The following is a 17,437-nucleotide window of genomic DNA, read 5'->3' as shown; positions in this document are numbered from 1 at the left end:
GTTAAGGGCCGAGTGATAAGCTCGCGAAGATCCGCACAAAGGCCCGTCTTAAAACGCGAGAGTGTTACTAGAGGGTCTTCTCGGATATCACATCGCATCACATACTCTTCAAATTTAGCGATGTAGTCAGCGGCAGGCATTGACCCTTGGCGTAAGGATTGCCATTGGTCAAGGAGCTTTGACGGTATGAGAGAGGAAGGTACTTCTCCTTCAACTTCTCTTTCATCTCATACCAATGTGTGATAGGGGCTCTACCAACTCTCTCTACCCTACGCTCGGTGTTGGTCCAGGAAGAGCTTGGCTTGACCCACAAGCTTCATCTTAGCAAACCGCATTTGACGGTTTTTCGACATGCCATACCACTCAAAGTAGTGGTCCATGTCAACAACCCAGTCAAGGAATGCCTTGGGATCCAAGCGTCCATCAAAACTCGGGGCCTCAACTCTCACACTCTTCATCGCACGCTCATCTGGATCATAACGGTCTTGATGACCACATGTGGTTCGTGCTTCTCGCACCACACCACGACCGTTACCACGATCTCTATCCTCACTACCACCACATGTGGCAGACGTTCTTCAATGATTCCTTCCACTTGGGAGTGCGCATCTTCCCCTACCGCGGGATTTTCCTTTTGGGACGCCTCTAGTTGCTCCACCTTAGTCATGGTGGTGGTAATTTGGTTCTCAAGGCGGGCAAACTCACGCCTTTGACCCGCTTCTAGGGCGGTTATCTTTTGTATCAATTGAGCAAGTTGCTCAGATAACTGCTCGTTATTCATGATAGGTTGAAGTCCGAAACCTCTACCTCTTCTCGTGGGCATACAATGAAGACTTGAACCAAACTCTACCTAACTAGACTACTAGGTGTTATGACTTTCAAGATGAATGCGATGAATGCAAAACTACTATGAACTGACACAATTAAGTTGAAACAGGAAACAACTCAAATCTGAAAATTTTCCAGATTAGGAACTTTCTAAAATTGGAAAGTTTCTAAAATTGAAAACTTTCTAAACCTGAAACTTTCCTAAGTTAAACCTAAAAATCAAAACCCTAATTTGATAACTCGATCTAGACAAAAACCATGCAAGCCTAGGCTTTGATACCAAATTTGACGCAGGACAGCCCTAATTATGATGCATGCTCATGGAGATAATTAAACAGTGGAAATAAAAGGAATAAATGATCTAAAATTCTAACAATAATCATCATAACTGAGAAAATCATAAAGGAAACATGCAATGGAGCGGGCCATCACTACAACCATGGAGTATGGAATTCAATTACTACTTAGGTTGGATCCGGCGAGTGATGAGACCTCCCGATCTTGCATGGTCACACCCAATCGATCAATGAAGATCACTAGTCCGAAGAACCAAGAAGTTTCTCGGATTAGGGATTTGAGAATTTGGGGATTTAGGGTTTAGATCGGTTCTCAAGATTTTGATCGAAGAGGAATTAGCCAAAACAAAAAAATAGAAGAAAGAAAGTTATTACCTTGAGGAAGTTGGAGGGGCACAAGAAGAAATTAGAAGAAGAAGATCAAGGGGAGAGAAGAAGCACCATTAGAGAGAAGAGAGGAAGGAGGCAACCAAAGGGTTTGCTTTTCATTCATCAATAGTTGAAATTCGTGTTTAGGGCTTTACCCCACTTAAATAAGCACATAAAGACATAAAATTACTAAAATACCCCTAGGATAAACAAATAAAGATATAAGATTACTAAAAGACCGCTAACTAAGTCAAAAACGTGCAAATAACATAAGTATGGGAAAGTTTGGGCGCTCGGTCTTCTTTCTCCAATCTTCCTTCACATGTGTCTTCCCTAAGTGGGGTCTTCTATATGTCCAATCACATGTGAAAGGTCTTCAACTCCTCAATATTCGCCTATCCACAAGGACGACACTTGTGGTTGGCGCTTTCTTCGTTGGTACACCTTGAATGCACTTGTGTCCGCATGTAAAATTAAATGGTTAGGGTAGTTCAATTAGTGTGATTTTGTTATTCTCCTTCTTCTATGGTCCAGATTGAGTAGTGGATGGGTAACCCTCCTTTTAGAAAAGGGTAGCGAACTATTGCTACAGTTTAGCCCAAAAAAGTCAAAAAAATAAAAAATAAAAAATAGATACACGTAATTAATTAGTTTTTCTTGGGTCTGGGTCATGTCCATTTTAGTATGATCTAAATCAGAACCACTTAAAAACTTGTTGGGGTCAGGTCAGGTCAGATTGATTTTGATAGGACCCAGACCACTAGTGTTCAGTTTGGATCTAATGGCCCATCAGGTTTACCTGACCCATTTGCACCCCCACCTGCATACCACATTTATATTGAATGAGTTGCCACTAATTACCATGACGAACGCATTTGAGTTCCCATATGGAACTAGCTCACCATGAGAGCTTTATAACATGAGAGGTTTAGAAACATCATATGCAACATTGAATTAGCCTAAAGTGATTGAATCTTCTTTTTCTTCTTCTTCTTCTTCTTCTTCTTCTTTTTTTTTTTTTTTTTTTTTTTTAATTTAAATTGGCAGGATCTGGTTTTTGTCTATCTATCCGTTTCTTCTAGATCTACAATATTCATTTAGTTCATCTTTTGATGAGCTTAATCTTTTTTCCCCCTTAATGATGTTCACTGGCTTCTTTGATTGCTCTGGGATGTTACACTATTCCTTTTTATTTCACTTCCAGTGCTGCTGAGTTTGTCATATACAAGCTGAAAGAGATGGGGAAGATTGGACAAGATGATATTGCGCTTTTGATGAAAGAATTTGAAAAGCTTGATGTTGATCAATCAGGGAATTTGTCTGCATCCGACCTTCTCGCACAATCCTCCTCAAAAGGGAGCTGACATCAAATACAACATTCATAGAGAGATTGGGAGCTGGAAGCTATGTTTTCTGTTGTCTTCTAATTTCTACCAAACATATGCTTGCTCAAGAGTGAATGTGTTGAATTTTAACTATCCCCATTGACTTCTTTTTCTCTCTTGCTCTGACAAGCTATTTTGAGAAAACGTGTGCATTTTGCATGTATTTTATGTATGTATGTATGTATGTATGTGTGTGTGATATTTGAATCGAGTGTTTTCCACACAGATGGTTTGAAGAAATCGGAAGAAAAAAAAAAAACTGCTGTGATTGAGATTCTTGGATGAAGGGCAGAGTGTTTTGAGATGGGCATTTACCCCTTTTTTTAATTGCGAAAGTAAATGGGTTGGGTTGGGTCCATTTTAGTTGGGTCAACCTAGCCATTTGCACCCATACTCATGGAGGTTATCTATGTTGGGGCAAGATCGGAATTGCTCATATGGTTCGTCCATTATGGATGGGCCATATCCAAAGCTGGATGATCCTGACCATTAGATTAAAAAGTTTTTGACAAAAAGGGGACAGCTAAGAAATGTCGTTAATGTCATTATATTATTAAGAAAATTTACCCAAAAATATTACAAATATTCAAACACTTTGGACATCCAAATAGACAAAGGTGAACTGTGTATTTTATATGGCATCCAATCCATTCGGAAGATGCGTGCATTAATCACGACCAATTAGGAGTCCGCAATCTAGAATACGAGACCTCCCATTTTGATATTACTTTGATAGTAGACAATAACGACTTGCTTTAAAAGCTCGAGCTGGTAGAGCATAATGAATTAATCCTTTTATTTCATAGCACAGGCCCCACATCGCATGGATTAGGACCTCGGCCACCCCCGTGGGCCTTACTTCACATGTATTCCACTTTACACGAGGCACCCGCTTCACATGGATGGGGCCCGCCTAACACGAGCTACTCACCTCACATGGGCCACCCACTCCGAATGTGCCCCTGCATCCCACAGGCAACCCCACTTGAGCCGGTGTGAAAATGCCCCTGATTTTAAGGCTTTCAGACATGATTTTATACCCCGTGGCATACCTAAGTATTAAATTGACCTGATCTTTTGGTGCGCATGATGGATGGTTTGTGACGCAGGGAAGGACGTGAGGTTGAGCACCGTCTTCCTCAGGGGGGGGGGGGGTGAGAGATAACTGTTCCGAATCCACGGAACTTCTCTAAACTCCTCACAAAGAGACCTCGGATCCACGAGGAAAAGAAAATAGAAATAATTTCTAGAAAATTCATAATTTGATTGATGATCTCAATAAATGAGTTTTCACCACTTTAAATAGGGATACTAAGCCACGCAAGAAATTTCGGAATCAAACTACAACTAAAACTCCTAGAAATTGTGACTTACTATAAATGGTAAACTTACTATTTATAGAGGGTCGTGATGTCTACTAGTGTGCATGGCTTTTGGCCAAAAATAGCAAGTGCCCTATTTGGCTTCACCATAATGTTCTCTTAATTATTCTAACCTCTTTTATGTTGGGCACAACTCCTAAAGCCCAACGTGAAGAGTTATACTCAAAATAAAAGTTACTAGTAAAAACAAAAATAAAACGGGAATTCGACCCTCGATCTGATGGTATTTCGCAAATTCGGCATGCGCAACCCGGCATAACAGGGTTGGGTGGCTAAAGTAGCTTATCCTACCCCAAAATCATATATGGTACATCGAATAACTCATTTTGGACTGTGATATACGCCCGATTTAAAGTCTAACAGTATGGATCACTTCTGTCGTCGTCCATTTTGTATTGCGATATATGCCTGATTTAAAGTCTAACTATCTGGATCACTTCTTTCGTCGACCGAGCTTTCTCTGATACATCTTGGCTATGAAACTGTCCCCGACCCGATCTACATCAGTTTGGATGCAATGCAATGGGCTCCATACATCACGTTTAGTTTCCAAAGCTTCGTAGTGGATGGGTCATCAAACTGTTTTAATGGTCAATACTAAATGCAAGTGGATGGAAATGCATGATTTTAAAAGCAGACACTACAACAAAAGCCGGCTTAGCCGACAATCTGCGTGGCTGGTTTACTGGCGCTAATTAAAAATAGGCGTCGGTTAGTGATCGGGTATAAATACCGTACGTACCAAAAACCTAACCCTTTTTTCTCCCCTCCCGACGCTCTCTCTCTCTCTCTCCCTTTAGATGCAGCGACAGCCATTGCCATCTCCACCTCTACTATACCTTTCTCAATCGACCATCTCTCTTCGTTTCCCCTTTCTCAATCCACCTCTACTCCTCTAGGGTTTGTCTCTCTCTCTCTCTCTCTCTCTCTCTCAGGGGTTTTTAATCTCTATCTCTCTTTTAACATGTCTAAGGATGAGATACGAGGATCTCTGCAATCCGATGTATGATATGGACATCAAGGAAGCCTTAGCCACTTGCATCTCAAGCATTCAATGGATCTCTCCATAAAGCACGAATATCTCCCCGAAGATCTATAGGTCGTCTCTCTATATATATCTATCATCCATCTGTTAGATCGATTTTTTTTTAATTTTTTTTTTCCGGATTTTGCATATGACTGTAGGTTATAAAACGAGGTGCAAATGATTGAATTTGTGAAGTTTTCATCAATCTTTTTTTAAATTTTGGTTATGTTATGCTTTGGCACCTTACATGCTCGATTAAATGCCAAACGGCCCAAACTTGCTGTATTGTCAAGAACTCTGCTGTATTCGTGCAATTGATTTGGGTTTCTTGTTTCCTGAGGAAAAGATTTTAGCACTGAAATTCGCTCCTATGTGATCCATTCACTGAAGATGGGGTTAAATGATCTGTTTGCTAAATCTCAGTGTCTACTTCCCATTTCAACTTTCTTAAAGAGATTTGTATGGTTTTCTTACCTGAATGTGTATGGCAGGTTGGTGGATAGTAACATTCTTACGCTGATATAATTGAATCTTGTTTGGCTTATATTCATCAAGTAAGCTTATGATTGTTACAAAATTGCAAATAACATTGGTTTTATATATATATATATATATATATATATATATATATATATATATATATATATATATATATATATATATATATATATATATATATATATTGTTCATAGTTTATTATACTTTTCTTCCACTCATATTTTCTTAAATTTGTTCACATCTTTAATTTGTCAAGGAAATATTTTCTTGATGCAATGGTAGATTTGGATCAAGTAATGTTGGGAATCAGTGCTGGTCCTCTCTTCCTTAGTGACTTTTATTGCACCACATTCCTCCTACATACGACAGCTGGGTGCAAGGTGTAAATTTCTGGATCTTGCTCATAGCCCTTGGTCATTGGCAAGAGCTCTACAAATATAAGGAACAATAGCTTATTCGGGTGCTTTATCGTCCTTTGGTAAGTCCTCCAATGCTTTTTTCCCCTTAGGCTTTTTTTTTGCAACATGGAACCATGTATCACTTTTTTTATTATTATATAATTCTGTGCATAATGTGCTTATATATATGTCTAAGTGTTGTTCCATCGTCCATGATGAGGGTATCTTGGTAATTGTGTGTGTGCATTGGTTTTGATGTCTCCCACCTGTCCCCTTTTTTCTTAGTTTCCCAATTGTTAACTTGGTTATTCCACATCAACTCTGGCAAACTGTATGTTGAGGATGTTGGGATAAGATGGAGTAAGTGGATGGGAGAATGTACGTCTTCTGCATATCTTTTTGTGCTAGTAAACAGATCTCCAAATTTTTTTTAGGGGACATGAGACTTGTGTTGGGGAGATCTTTTATCTCCTTTCTTGTTTGCATTGGTGGTAGAGGCTTTGAGTTGAATTGTGGAAAGAGCAAGGAGGTTGGGCTGCCCTTAGAAAAGTGATCAGATTAAGCAGCTTTTCAAATTTGGCTGCCGCCTTTGTTAATAAAATGTTCCAATGTTCAAAAAGAAAAGAAAAGAAAAGAAAAGAAAAGAAAAAAGCAGCTTTTCAAAAGCCAAAAGCCTCAGCTTATGTCTTTTCAGGAGACAGAAATTCAGGCTATGGGTATTCAGATCATCATATCCATAGGGGGAAAGAAATAAATGTATTGGGTTGCACTTATTGCCATCAGGACAGCTACAGAGATCATGGTTAAAGGAACGGACATTCATGGATTAAGGGATACTGGTGTGCAGGATCCATTTTACTGTTTGGGTCCTGGGATATGTAAGCATTGGTTTTAGATGGTTTTTTTTTTTTATAAAATTTTTACTGCAATTTATGGGCCTATATTTTGGTTAGGGCGGTTCTTTTGGGGCAAAACTTAGCATGAAGAATAAATGGAGAGAACCATGGTGCTTGGGAGGTGATTTTGTTTATGAAGGTTCTTTTGGGAAGATGAATGGGGCAGAGCATTTAGAAGAAGCATGGAGTTCTGGGAGTGGGTAGACAAGCATGAGTTGATTGATCTTCTGATGGGGGGAATCAAATTTTCCTGGCTGAATAACCAAGAAAGGCCAGTAATAACCAGGCTTGATAGATTTCTTGGCTTGGCTGACTAGGAAGAGAGGTTTCCAGGAATTCCACTGAGGTTTTTGGCTGTTCCTTTTTGAGATTATTGTCCCACTATCTTGGAATCCTGCAAAGAAATGAGGGCTCATTTCCATTTTAGTTTGCGCTAATGTGGTTCAAAAATGTTAGGTAAAAATCAAAGAGTGGTGGAGATCTTTCTTTTTGGTGGTTACTGCATAGGCCAATGATGCAACTAAAGTTACGTAAAGTGTTGTTAAAAGTGTGGAAAAAGGATCATTTCAGGACTTGGAGGAGTTCAAAGCTAAAATCCTCTTGATAAGGAGTTCATCTCACTTATCTTGGGGGATGAAAGGAATACTTGGAATCTGTTAAAGCTCGAATTCAAAAGAAGGTCAAAGAGGAGGATATTATGTCGCAACAAAGATAAGAGGCTGTCTAGTTAAGGGGTTAAAATTTTGGAACCTTTCATATTATTGCTGGTGCATGGAGAAGATGCAACTGCACCTACGGTCTTCTGGTTGATGGGAAAAGAGTTGAGGACAATAAGGTATGAAGAATGTGTATTGGATCATCGCTCTCATAGCACATGCAAAGAATCTGTCTTGAAATTAGACCATACCAGAAGGGTTCCATGTAAATGCATCTTTGAAATGTTGTCCATCAACTTCCACATCCACACGGATAGGAACTAAATTTTCAGCAGTTGGGCTGAAATCACATACAACATATGTCATATAAATGCCACAAAAATTGCAATAGAAGCTTACAAAATTCAAGAATCTGAAAGAACACAGAAAAACTTTGATACTCAGGTAGAGAATGATTGATGATACAGAGGCACTCAGAAATCACAGACATAGCAGACAATTAAGTCAAACCAAATTGTCCAAATTATGGATCTCAGTGTAAATTTCCCATGAACCAAAAAATCACACTTATTTGATTATTTCAGATTGGTGGACATTTGCTGGATGGTTAAAATGAAAAATATCCAATGGTCCTATTTCAACGAACGAGTCTCTACAAATCAGAGGCTAGGATTGTTCAAACAGCCTGATTTTCAGATTGTGATTTAGCAACAGTGGATTCCACAGTCTAGTCGGTCTAATTTTAGTTAGTTTATGCCTGACTTTCATACAACCCCCAAGAACACAACGTGTAATAGCAAAAAACAGCAAATCCAAAAAGACCCACATCAGAAATCTGCATGAAAAGAGGCTAAACAGCAAATCTAAAAAGACCCACATCAGAAATCTGCATGAAAAGAGGCTAAAACAGAATTATTATTTTTTTTAAATAAAAATGTCAAGACCATCTAAACAGCAAACACAAAGAGACCCACATCAGAAATCTCCACGAAAGGAGTGATTCGAAGGCGTAGTCTGGCCCATCATCATCCTAGCCTTTTCCCAACTATTTGGATTCGTCTAATAGTCTGGCTGTTGCTTAGGAGTAAGAACAATGTCCAAAAGATCTAAGAATTAGACTAGAGGCCTTTTATGGAAGTATTGAATCATCATCATACTGGAAATGCTGGATCTGTCATCCATGCTCTAAAGGGCTCAGAACTGCAACAGTTCTCTACTGGCAGAACTGTATTGCTTTAAGCATTGTTTGTATATGCTGTGCCTTTAGATCTAGTAATGAGGAATATGGTTGCTCCAAAGAGGACTTCATGATTTAGGAACAGGCCTTGAAAATATGGAATTCCAAGCCGGTCATTATTTGATATATGCTTTTCATTGAGCGAATGCTTCATTTTAATTAGATATGATTCAATCTTAGGATCTGTGGTTTCCGTATAATCTGTTATCTAGTACATATCAAAATTTTATGTGTTTTGTGGGAGATCTGAGCTGTGAATCAGATAGGATCCATTTGTGAAGATCACCTGGCACAAAAGTCAGCTAGGTTCATTCATCTGGCAGCCACATTGAGGTTAAGTGAATATATTTTATCCATGTTTAAGTGAATTTTATGTTCAAATCCAAGATTTGCCTGATACAGGATGGTGAAAAGACACCCAAGTCTCCATCTCCAAATCCTTTGCTCCTTTCCAACCCTTGGAATCTGCATTTTCCAAGATTCCTACAAGCATCAGAAATTCCTCAATTTTTCTGTTAAAAGAAATGAATGAAATTCTGTGAAATAAATGAAATTTATTTATATTAGCAGTTACTAACTTATGGATGGATGTCTGTTTGCTTGTTTTCATTTGCACATCAATATCAAGCATAAAGACAATAAAGACAATAGTATCTTATCATTAATCTCACATCCTTGTAGGATGTTTGTCAACACCGTGAAAAGGTTGTATATCATCAGTGGCTCTAGGGCACGACTACCTGATTTTCCTTTTATTAAAGCTTGCTACAAGTGAAGTTAAATTAGCAAATCTTAAGAAAATTATATTTTAGTTGTTTGTTTGGTTTTAGCTGAAAATCTACGTGTGTGGACTGATCAGATTTTAAGCTTAGAAAGAGAATATAATCTGCCCATTCTAAAGGTTGGAAAATTCTATTAAGATCCTGCAATGCTTTGGACTGAAAATTGATTCTGGATCAAGCATCCATATTTAATCTCCATTGCTTGTGTATTCATGTAAATGTAAAAAGGACACTTCCCCTATTTGTTATTAAAAATTCTGAGCATGTCACAGTGAGACATTTCTATGCATCATAACAGCTAAAACCTGAATTTGGGGACTGCCAAATGGACTCCATTTTTGTTTGCTTTGTTGGCCCAATAAATCTTTGTGGTAGGCTGAGTTTCAGGGGTGCAAACTTCTTTAGAAAGTAGAAATCAACTATCGTTTCTAACTTTTGATGCATTGATGATCTTAAAAAATATGTTCTTTTTTTTTTATAAAAAAAAAAAAAAAAAAAATTTAATTTTAATTTTTATGGGATATGATTGTGGGATGTGCATTTCCAATATATGAACTGTAAGTTGCAGCTATCTTTGTGTTATCTACTAAAAAATTTCAGCAAAATTTTATTTTGTCATCCATAGATTTTCTCCTCCTCCAAGTCAATCCATTGGTCATAGGGAAATCAACTGGGACAAGTAAAATTTCTAATTTCTCCAATTTTAAGTGATTCTTTTTATATTATTTTGATTTGGGTCATTGTCTATTTTGAATTTCTTATTTGGGTTTTTTTCATTTTACTTGAATTTTGTTTTCAGTTCATGCATTAATTGCTGGTTGTTGGATTTTATCATTTTACTTGGATGGTTTGTTATTATTTTGATGTGAATGTTTGGATGTGTTGTCAAAACAAATTGCAATTATTTGTACTTATAAACTGAAATGACCAAATTGTAATTTCCTTGCTTCTAAATATACACTTCAAGTCATGATGTATTGTTTGGGTGTTGATTATGTCAAAAAAATGAATTTAAAACATTGACTTTCGTTTTCCTAAATTGCAGATTTAGTTGCATAAGCAGGCAATATGAGTACCTTTTCTGGAAAGAAAATCTGCATGTATCGGTATGCAATAGATAAATCTGGATATATCTTCCAAACAAACTCACATGAATACGAAGAAACTATGAACAAACCCACCATATCCTGTAAGCTTTCATGACACATCTTGTTTATTTTCTATTCAGTGTAAACATTGGCCTAATTCTTTGAAAATTTTTGTATCAGGAAACATCACAAAGGAAGCTGGACTTGTAAGCATGATTTTCACCATACTAATGTATAATGCTTCAAAGCTTCAGGTGAGTTGGTCTACCACTATTCTTGTCATTTCTTCTAGGTTTCTCATAATGACGGAGAGCCTCTCCCTGATCCATATGAGTATCGTAGTATAATTGGGTCCTTGAGTATTTTACTCTCACTCAAGTTTATGAAACATGCTAGTTTATACATTAGCCTACTTTCTCATGTTTCCATATTGTAATCAATATTCTTCAGTTTGTGAAAGGAACTCAATTCCCATTGTCTTCACATTCTTGCAAGTTCCTCTCTCCTTAACACAGTGTCAAGGGTTCGAGTACCCATAGGTGGTGAAATTCCACTACGGCGTGCATGTGTGGGGTGCGTGTGCGTGTGTTAAAAAAAAGTTCCTCTCTCCTTAACATCATACTATGATACCAATTGATGCCGATCACCCGACAACCATTGATCTACATCTGGCTGCTGTGTGTTTCTGAGCTGCACTCTCTTGTTGTGTAAAGAGACAACTCAGTGTTTCTTGTCTTGAATTGAAGTTGAGCACCGTGATATGGCATCTATAGTTGCTGAGTTGACTTGAGTGCAATTTCTACTCTGGCCTTTCCATTTGAAATTCTATGACCCTTCTATTCTTTGTTGTCATAATTTAAGTGCTATGTATGAAGTCAGATTCGGTTGTTCATGCATGTACAAATCAGGCTGGACTAACATATTGTTCATAAGAAAGTTGCTTCAGGGCAAATCACACCATGCTTATTCCTTCTTTTGCACAGTTCTCTATTATTTGTAGTAAGCTGCTTCCTTTAGATTCCCATCACTGAATATTTAGGGAAATGGGCGTTCAGCCTTCGGCCACACACATTTGATGGGGAGTGTTAAGAGAGAGGTGTAATTTCTCTGAGGTTTTTCTCATAACTTCTATGTACTATAGGTGTCTTGCAATCTAGCTTATCTTTTAGATAGGCTTGACAAGATCTCTAGGATCTCTCTTATAAACTTTAAAGATTTCCGAAATCTTCCTAGATAGACTTGGGAAGTAATTATTATAGTCTATTACCTTTTTATGCATTCTATTCATTCAACAGAGAAAACAATTCCTATGTGTTCATTTCAAACATATATTTAGTCTTATAGAACGCTTAATAGAAATGGAGGTTACTGTAGCCAAGGCAAACATAAAGAGTATTTAAATTGCAACCTAAAAAAAATTGTTTATAAATTTAGCTGTGATGAGTTTTATCCTGTAACCTCAACGGCGCTTGTCATTGAAGTGAATGTTGAATCAATCTCTTGCGGTTTACAAAAGTTTAATATATAAACAATATTGAATCAAATCGCCTGGGATTTACGAAAGTTTAATATTTAAAGTTGTTCAAAGGCATGATTTTTTAGTGGCTCATCCACAATGGGCCCATCAGTTGGGTTGCCAACTATTCAGCAAATGTCCAATTATTTCCGATTGAAGGCCATTGTCCATTTGTTCAATCTGAGCATCCTATGGTTGTGCCGTTTTTAGAAGCCTGTAACCTTAATCCTTGCCATTTTAGTAGAGCATGTCAGTACTACCAAGTGAAAGAGAGAAGGGAAAAATCCTAACTTACCAAATAAAAGTCTTTTCATGAAATACTAATGGATGGTGAGATCGCCTTCTCACATCCATCCAGAAATGATAAAATTAGTATTTCTGTTTCCATCACACCACAAACCCATCTCCCCCACTCTTGTATCCAAACTGCCCCAGGCATATATGCTAGCTTGAAACTTCCTTGTCTGCATTTCTATCATCAACCTGCATCCAGAGTAAGATACATGAATATCTCATGGGGCATGTATGGGATTTGCTTTGTTTACAACAAAATCCATGTGTTTTACTGTCAGGGGAGTATTCGGCCGATGATGCCTGGGAAGTTGTAGAGCTGCAAGAACAGATCACTAAAGGCTATATAAATGTCTGTGCTCTTCATAAGAAAGTAAGCTCTCAACTTTGTAAAATATTAGTATGTTCATCTTTATTTATAAGTTGATTTATCTTTCAATTGATTGTGTAGAGCATAGATGTGCTGCGACATTCGTTTGTTTGTTAGCATGTTGGCTTTCTATTTTACCTACTTTTTTGTTTCGCTTACAGTTCCAGTACTTCATGTAAGACAAAATGATGAGTTTTGCTGAGCCAACATGTTTCAAGCTGTCCTGCAGGTGGTCATGTATGAGCCCTGGATCGACAATCAGGCAGGTCTATCCATCATATGGTCCCTATGTATATGCTGAATGTGGACCACTAGCCAACTTGCTGTAGCTCCTAATTTTTGTTCACATTGGGCTTACCTGTTGAATGCGTCAGCTTGATTGTTGGGAATATGCTATGGTGCCCAGCAGATAAACCCCTTGGATTCCACACAGTTGCAACTCTGGCATGTGTGACCACATAGGTGGTCTAGAATCTATTGGTGTATGAGGATATAGACCAATCAGGTCTTTCTTAATTTTCCTTTTAATGTGTATTTTTCTCCAATTCTTTTGGATCTTTGATTTGTTGTTGAGGTTGTATTTCTGATTTTAGGTTGTTGAAAGTAATGCACCTCAAAATCTTTGTAGGTTTCCATTTTGAAGTGAAATGTATGATTGCATTGTATTGAGGAAAAAATTGGGAATAGAAATGTAAAACCAACCTCATTTCTTTTGCTTGAATTCAACCTCCTCAAATAGACCACGACTCAGATCTATTTGAGGAGCTGAGCAAGTAGAGAGAGATTGAGAGCCTTAATATCTGCGACAATTTGGCTGACCACATGGTAATATACTTAGAATTGCAGTTCTGTAGTATCTGTTCAATTCAATTCTTTCCATTGCTAAACTTCTTTTGGCAGGTGGGTAATGTATATTTCAGTTTAGAGAGGAAGAACATGCTGCTAATGCTTTACTGCAATCTGAGTGGAAGGTTCTATGCTTGTTAGTCTTTTACCTTTTGTCCTTGAATGTTGTATTATTTTCAAATCTGATTTTCCTTGGGTTGTACCTTTGCTTCCCAGTTTGGTCCTCCCGATTAAATGGCATGAAATTGCATTTTATGGAATTAACACTGTTATTGCATAATAATTGCATGTCTGGAAATATTATGGTATTTACCATCCAATCTTTATGTAGATCATGTTCTTCCTATGAAAAAAATATTGAAGCAAGTAAAACTGGTATTTGGTAGATCATAGAATTGTAATTAATTTACCAGATTCACAATTGATATTGGTCACTTGTACACTTGAATGTCACGTGTGAAGGGTGCATATGGATGGACGGGCGTGGATAAAACACATGCATCAATGTGGGGCCAATAGATGTAATGGAATTCAAGTTACAACATTTGTTGCCTTGATAGTTTTTGACTTTTTAAGGACGGGATCAAAGGATTGATTGTTTTTCATGCATCAATTTGTTGAATGCTACTTTTTGACCTTTTTTTTTTTTTTTTCCTTGTGTGTAGGATTGTAATCAATTGTGCCTAAATTTAGGCCTACAAGCACTTCAGCCTTTTGACACCACTCGTGCTAGGAGTAGACCATATAGAGGATTTGTTTTTTTGTAAAAAATTTATTTATTTAAATTCAAGACCATTTTCAATTTATTGTAATAAATGTTATCTATATATTTTTTTTATTGTATAGTAATATAAATTTTGTTTAATATTCAGTTTTATTTGTATTGCATCATTTTTATGTTTCAAATATTTAAAAAATATAAGTTTCGATTGAACTATATATAATAATAAAAATTACTGGCATGCTAGGGTCTCTTAAATCCATACAAAGGCCTTTTACCGGCGCTTGTATAGAAATCTTACGGTGCTTTTCCGTAAGAAAAAGTGTCAGAAACCAATTTTACCGGCGCGCCGATTTAGCGGCGCTTATTCGCGTCGGAAAGTAAAAGTACGCCGGGAAAAATTATCTAGCGCCGGCATACCTTTTAATACATGCATTAAGCGCTTTGAGTGTATTGAGAGGCTATCAGCTATTATGGTAGTCAATCTAGTGGCCGTCCACATTAGGGGATTCCAGATTTTAGATTGGATGACTTCAGATCAGGCCATCCAATACAGAAAAGTGTGTGGACATAAGACCATGTTGAAGAGGCCTAGGCACCAACGGTGTGGATCGCCAGAACATGGGCCCTATTTGTACAAAATAGCTGAGGCAACAGGCTTCGTGGCCCCATATGCGCCTCTAAAAAGGGACGGACGTGCATTCTTGTCACGTGTGTGGCACATTGGAGCCTTGGATCACGTGGCAGTGATACCCACCGTGTGGATCATCTGTGCCATTCAAGACGTTAACGAGGTGTTTCCAACAATCACGAAGGGAAAACACAATTAATATCAGTCTGATATAGGAGTTAGGTGACCCCTGAGAAGGTTTCAACGGTATACCTCCATTCCCCACCGCTTATTGTGGTATGGCACACTTGAATTTTTAATCTGCCTGATTCTCTATATCACATCCTCATGTGGGACAGAGAAATGGACGGATGGAGTGGATATAACACAGGCATAAGGGTGGGCCCCAGATATTAGGGTTAGAGCCAAGTTGGAGTCCGGTCCGAAAAGTTCCGTTGCAGATTGGGTACTGAGTAACTTGAGTTAACTCTATGGGGCCCACTGAGATTTATGTATTTTATCCACTCTGTTCATACATTTTAAAATATAATTTTAGGGCTTTAGACAAAAAATTAAGCATATCCAAATCTCAAGTGGACCGCACCACAGGAAACAGTGTGAAGTGAATTTATACTGTTGAAAAATTCTTGGCGGGCGACAAGAATTTTTGGATCAAGATAATATTTGTTTTTTACCTTCATCCATGTCTTTTTGATCTTATGAACAGGTTGGATGAAAAATAAACATCACTGTGAGCTCTAGCTAGGAAGGTTTCAACGGTGGAAATCATTATTCCCACCATTTACAATCGGATGTACGGATTGGATAGTGGTCCCAGTAGAGCGTACTAAGTACCATAAAAGCTGACTGAGTTACTCGTAACAGCGATGCCAAGTTGAAATACTCGTAGTATAAAATACAAAAAGTTTATAAAATAGACTTTACTAATAAGAGAAAATACAAATTAAAAAGTGTGTGTGTGTGTATATATATGTGTGTGTGTGTGTATAAAAGAGCGAGAAACCAGCAACAAAGAGATTGGAGAATAATGATATATGTACGTGTTCTCAGCTTGCCACTGAAATACTAATAACCATTCTAGCGCGTCGAAGAAATCCACCATCGTCTCACTTGTCTGGCACCTAATTGTTGAAGATTTCTGGGAGCATGGAACAAGAGTTGTTGGTAACGCTATTCTATCATTGGATCATACTTCTGGTGATTGTAGGGTTGTGATTAACTATTTAGATAATACACTGACATTTTTTTAATTGGGAGATAGTGTGGACAACTTTGAAAGGAGAATCGGACCAATATCGTTACTTATCTGATATTATATTTTATGATGGGCAATTACATATAGTAAGCTATAACAAGGAACTCTCCATATACGATTTAGGTCACAATCTCGATTCTACAAAGCCGAAGACGCTTCCACTAGCAGAGCCTAGATATCCTCCATTGGGTGTGACTTTCGTGGGTGACATCCACTTGTTTGAATCATGTGGAAATTTACTAATGGTTTTAAAGTTTTATCAATATTTTAGTCAACGTAGACTTCACATGAGAACAACGGGATTCCATGTTTTTAAGATGGACACTAACTGGGTTCATTGGATCAAGGTGAAAAGTTTTGAAGATCAAATGATTTTCTTGGGGTATTCTAAGTCTCTTTTAACTGAAGGATTATCGGAGTTCTAAAAGAACTGTTTCTGTTTTATTTGAAACGATTAGTAAATTTCCAAATGATTCAAACATAGCAATGGTTTTACATGTGTTTTATCAAACACCTTCTAAGTAACAAATTTTATTTTATTTTTTAAAAAATTTTAAAAGGAGAGAAATAAGGTATTTGTTTAATGTGCATATCTTGCTTGCCACCTGCCAAAACCTTCCTTGCCACCAGCCACATTCGTCGAGTCATTTTATCAAACAGTTGGTGAGCAACATCAATGGCAAAGTAATCGAGTCACCAAACTGGTTCGATCCGAGTTGGATTCGATCCAAGTCGAGTCAAGCTGGGGCCTGCTCGAACTCATTTTCAAGCTCAAAAAATCAGCTTGACTCGGCTCGAACTCAGCTTCTTCTTTCTTTTCTTTTTTATTTTATTTTTATTTTTTACACACGCGCACACACACACACTTACACACGCACGCCATGGGATTTCACCACTAGTGGGTACTCGAACCCTTGACCCGGTGTTAAAACTCCCGGGAGTCTACCACCCGGGTAAGAGTAAGG

General features: G+C 37.8%; 1 protein-coding gene and 2 long non-coding RNA genes across 9 annotated transcripts in view; all 3 read left to right on the top strand.

The window, feature by feature from the left end:
- LOC131219466 (two-pore potassium channel 1-like) overlaps positions 1-3,089 on the top strand; it is a 68,673-nt gene extending 65,584 nt beyond the window's left edge. For all 3 annotated transcript variants that reach the window (XM_058214617.1, XM_058214616.1, XM_058214615.1), the window contains exon 3: positions 2,698-3,089. In XM_058214617.1, the coding sequence (XP_058070600.1) occupies positions 2,698-2,857 (160 nt within the window). In that variant the 3' untranslated portion in view covers positions 2,858-3,089. The remainder of the gene's footprint in view (positions 1-2,697) is intronic.
- A 2,077-nt stretch (positions 3,090-5,166) lies between these two features.
- Positions 5,167-7,063, top strand: LOC131218466 (uncharacterized). 2 transcript variants are annotated; one of them, XR_009157754.1, is made up of 4 exons: positions 5,167-5,359; positions 5,779-5,841; positions 6,068-6,263; positions 6,878-7,063. It is a non-coding gene; the product is annotated as an uncharacterized LOC131218466 (long non-coding RNA). The 2 variants fall into 2 exon arrangements; XR_009157753.1 differs by having other exon boundaries at positions 6,042-6,263.
- A 3,716-nt stretch (positions 7,064-10,779) lies between these two features.
- Positions 10,780-14,736, top strand: LOC131219465 (uncharacterized). Of its 4 annotated transcripts, XR_009158213.1 has the most exons (6): positions 10,780-10,943; positions 11,023-11,096; positions 12,931-13,022; positions 13,249-13,844; positions 13,920-14,001; positions 14,531-14,736. It is a non-coding gene; the product is annotated as an uncharacterized LOC131219465 (long non-coding RNA). The 4 variants fall into 4 exon arrangements; XR_009158214.1 differs by lacking the exons at positions 10,780-10,943; positions 11,023-11,096 and adding an exon at positions 14,328-14,386 and having other exon boundaries at positions 11,182-13,022; XR_009158215.1 differs by lacking the exons at positions 10,780-10,943; positions 11,023-11,096 and having other exon boundaries at positions 11,187-13,022; positions 13,920-13,990.
- Positions 14,737-17,437: the final 2,701 nt, after the last annotated feature.

This window comes from Magnolia sinica, chromosome 11, assembly GCF_029962835.1.
Source record: "Magnolia sinica isolate HGM2019 chromosome 11, MsV1, whole genome shotgun sequence".
Lineage (NCBI taxonomy): Eukaryota > Viridiplantae > Streptophyta > Magnoliopsida > Magnoliales > Magnoliaceae > Magnolia > Magnolia sinica.
This window is presented reverse-complemented; position numbering and strand designations above follow the sequence as displayed.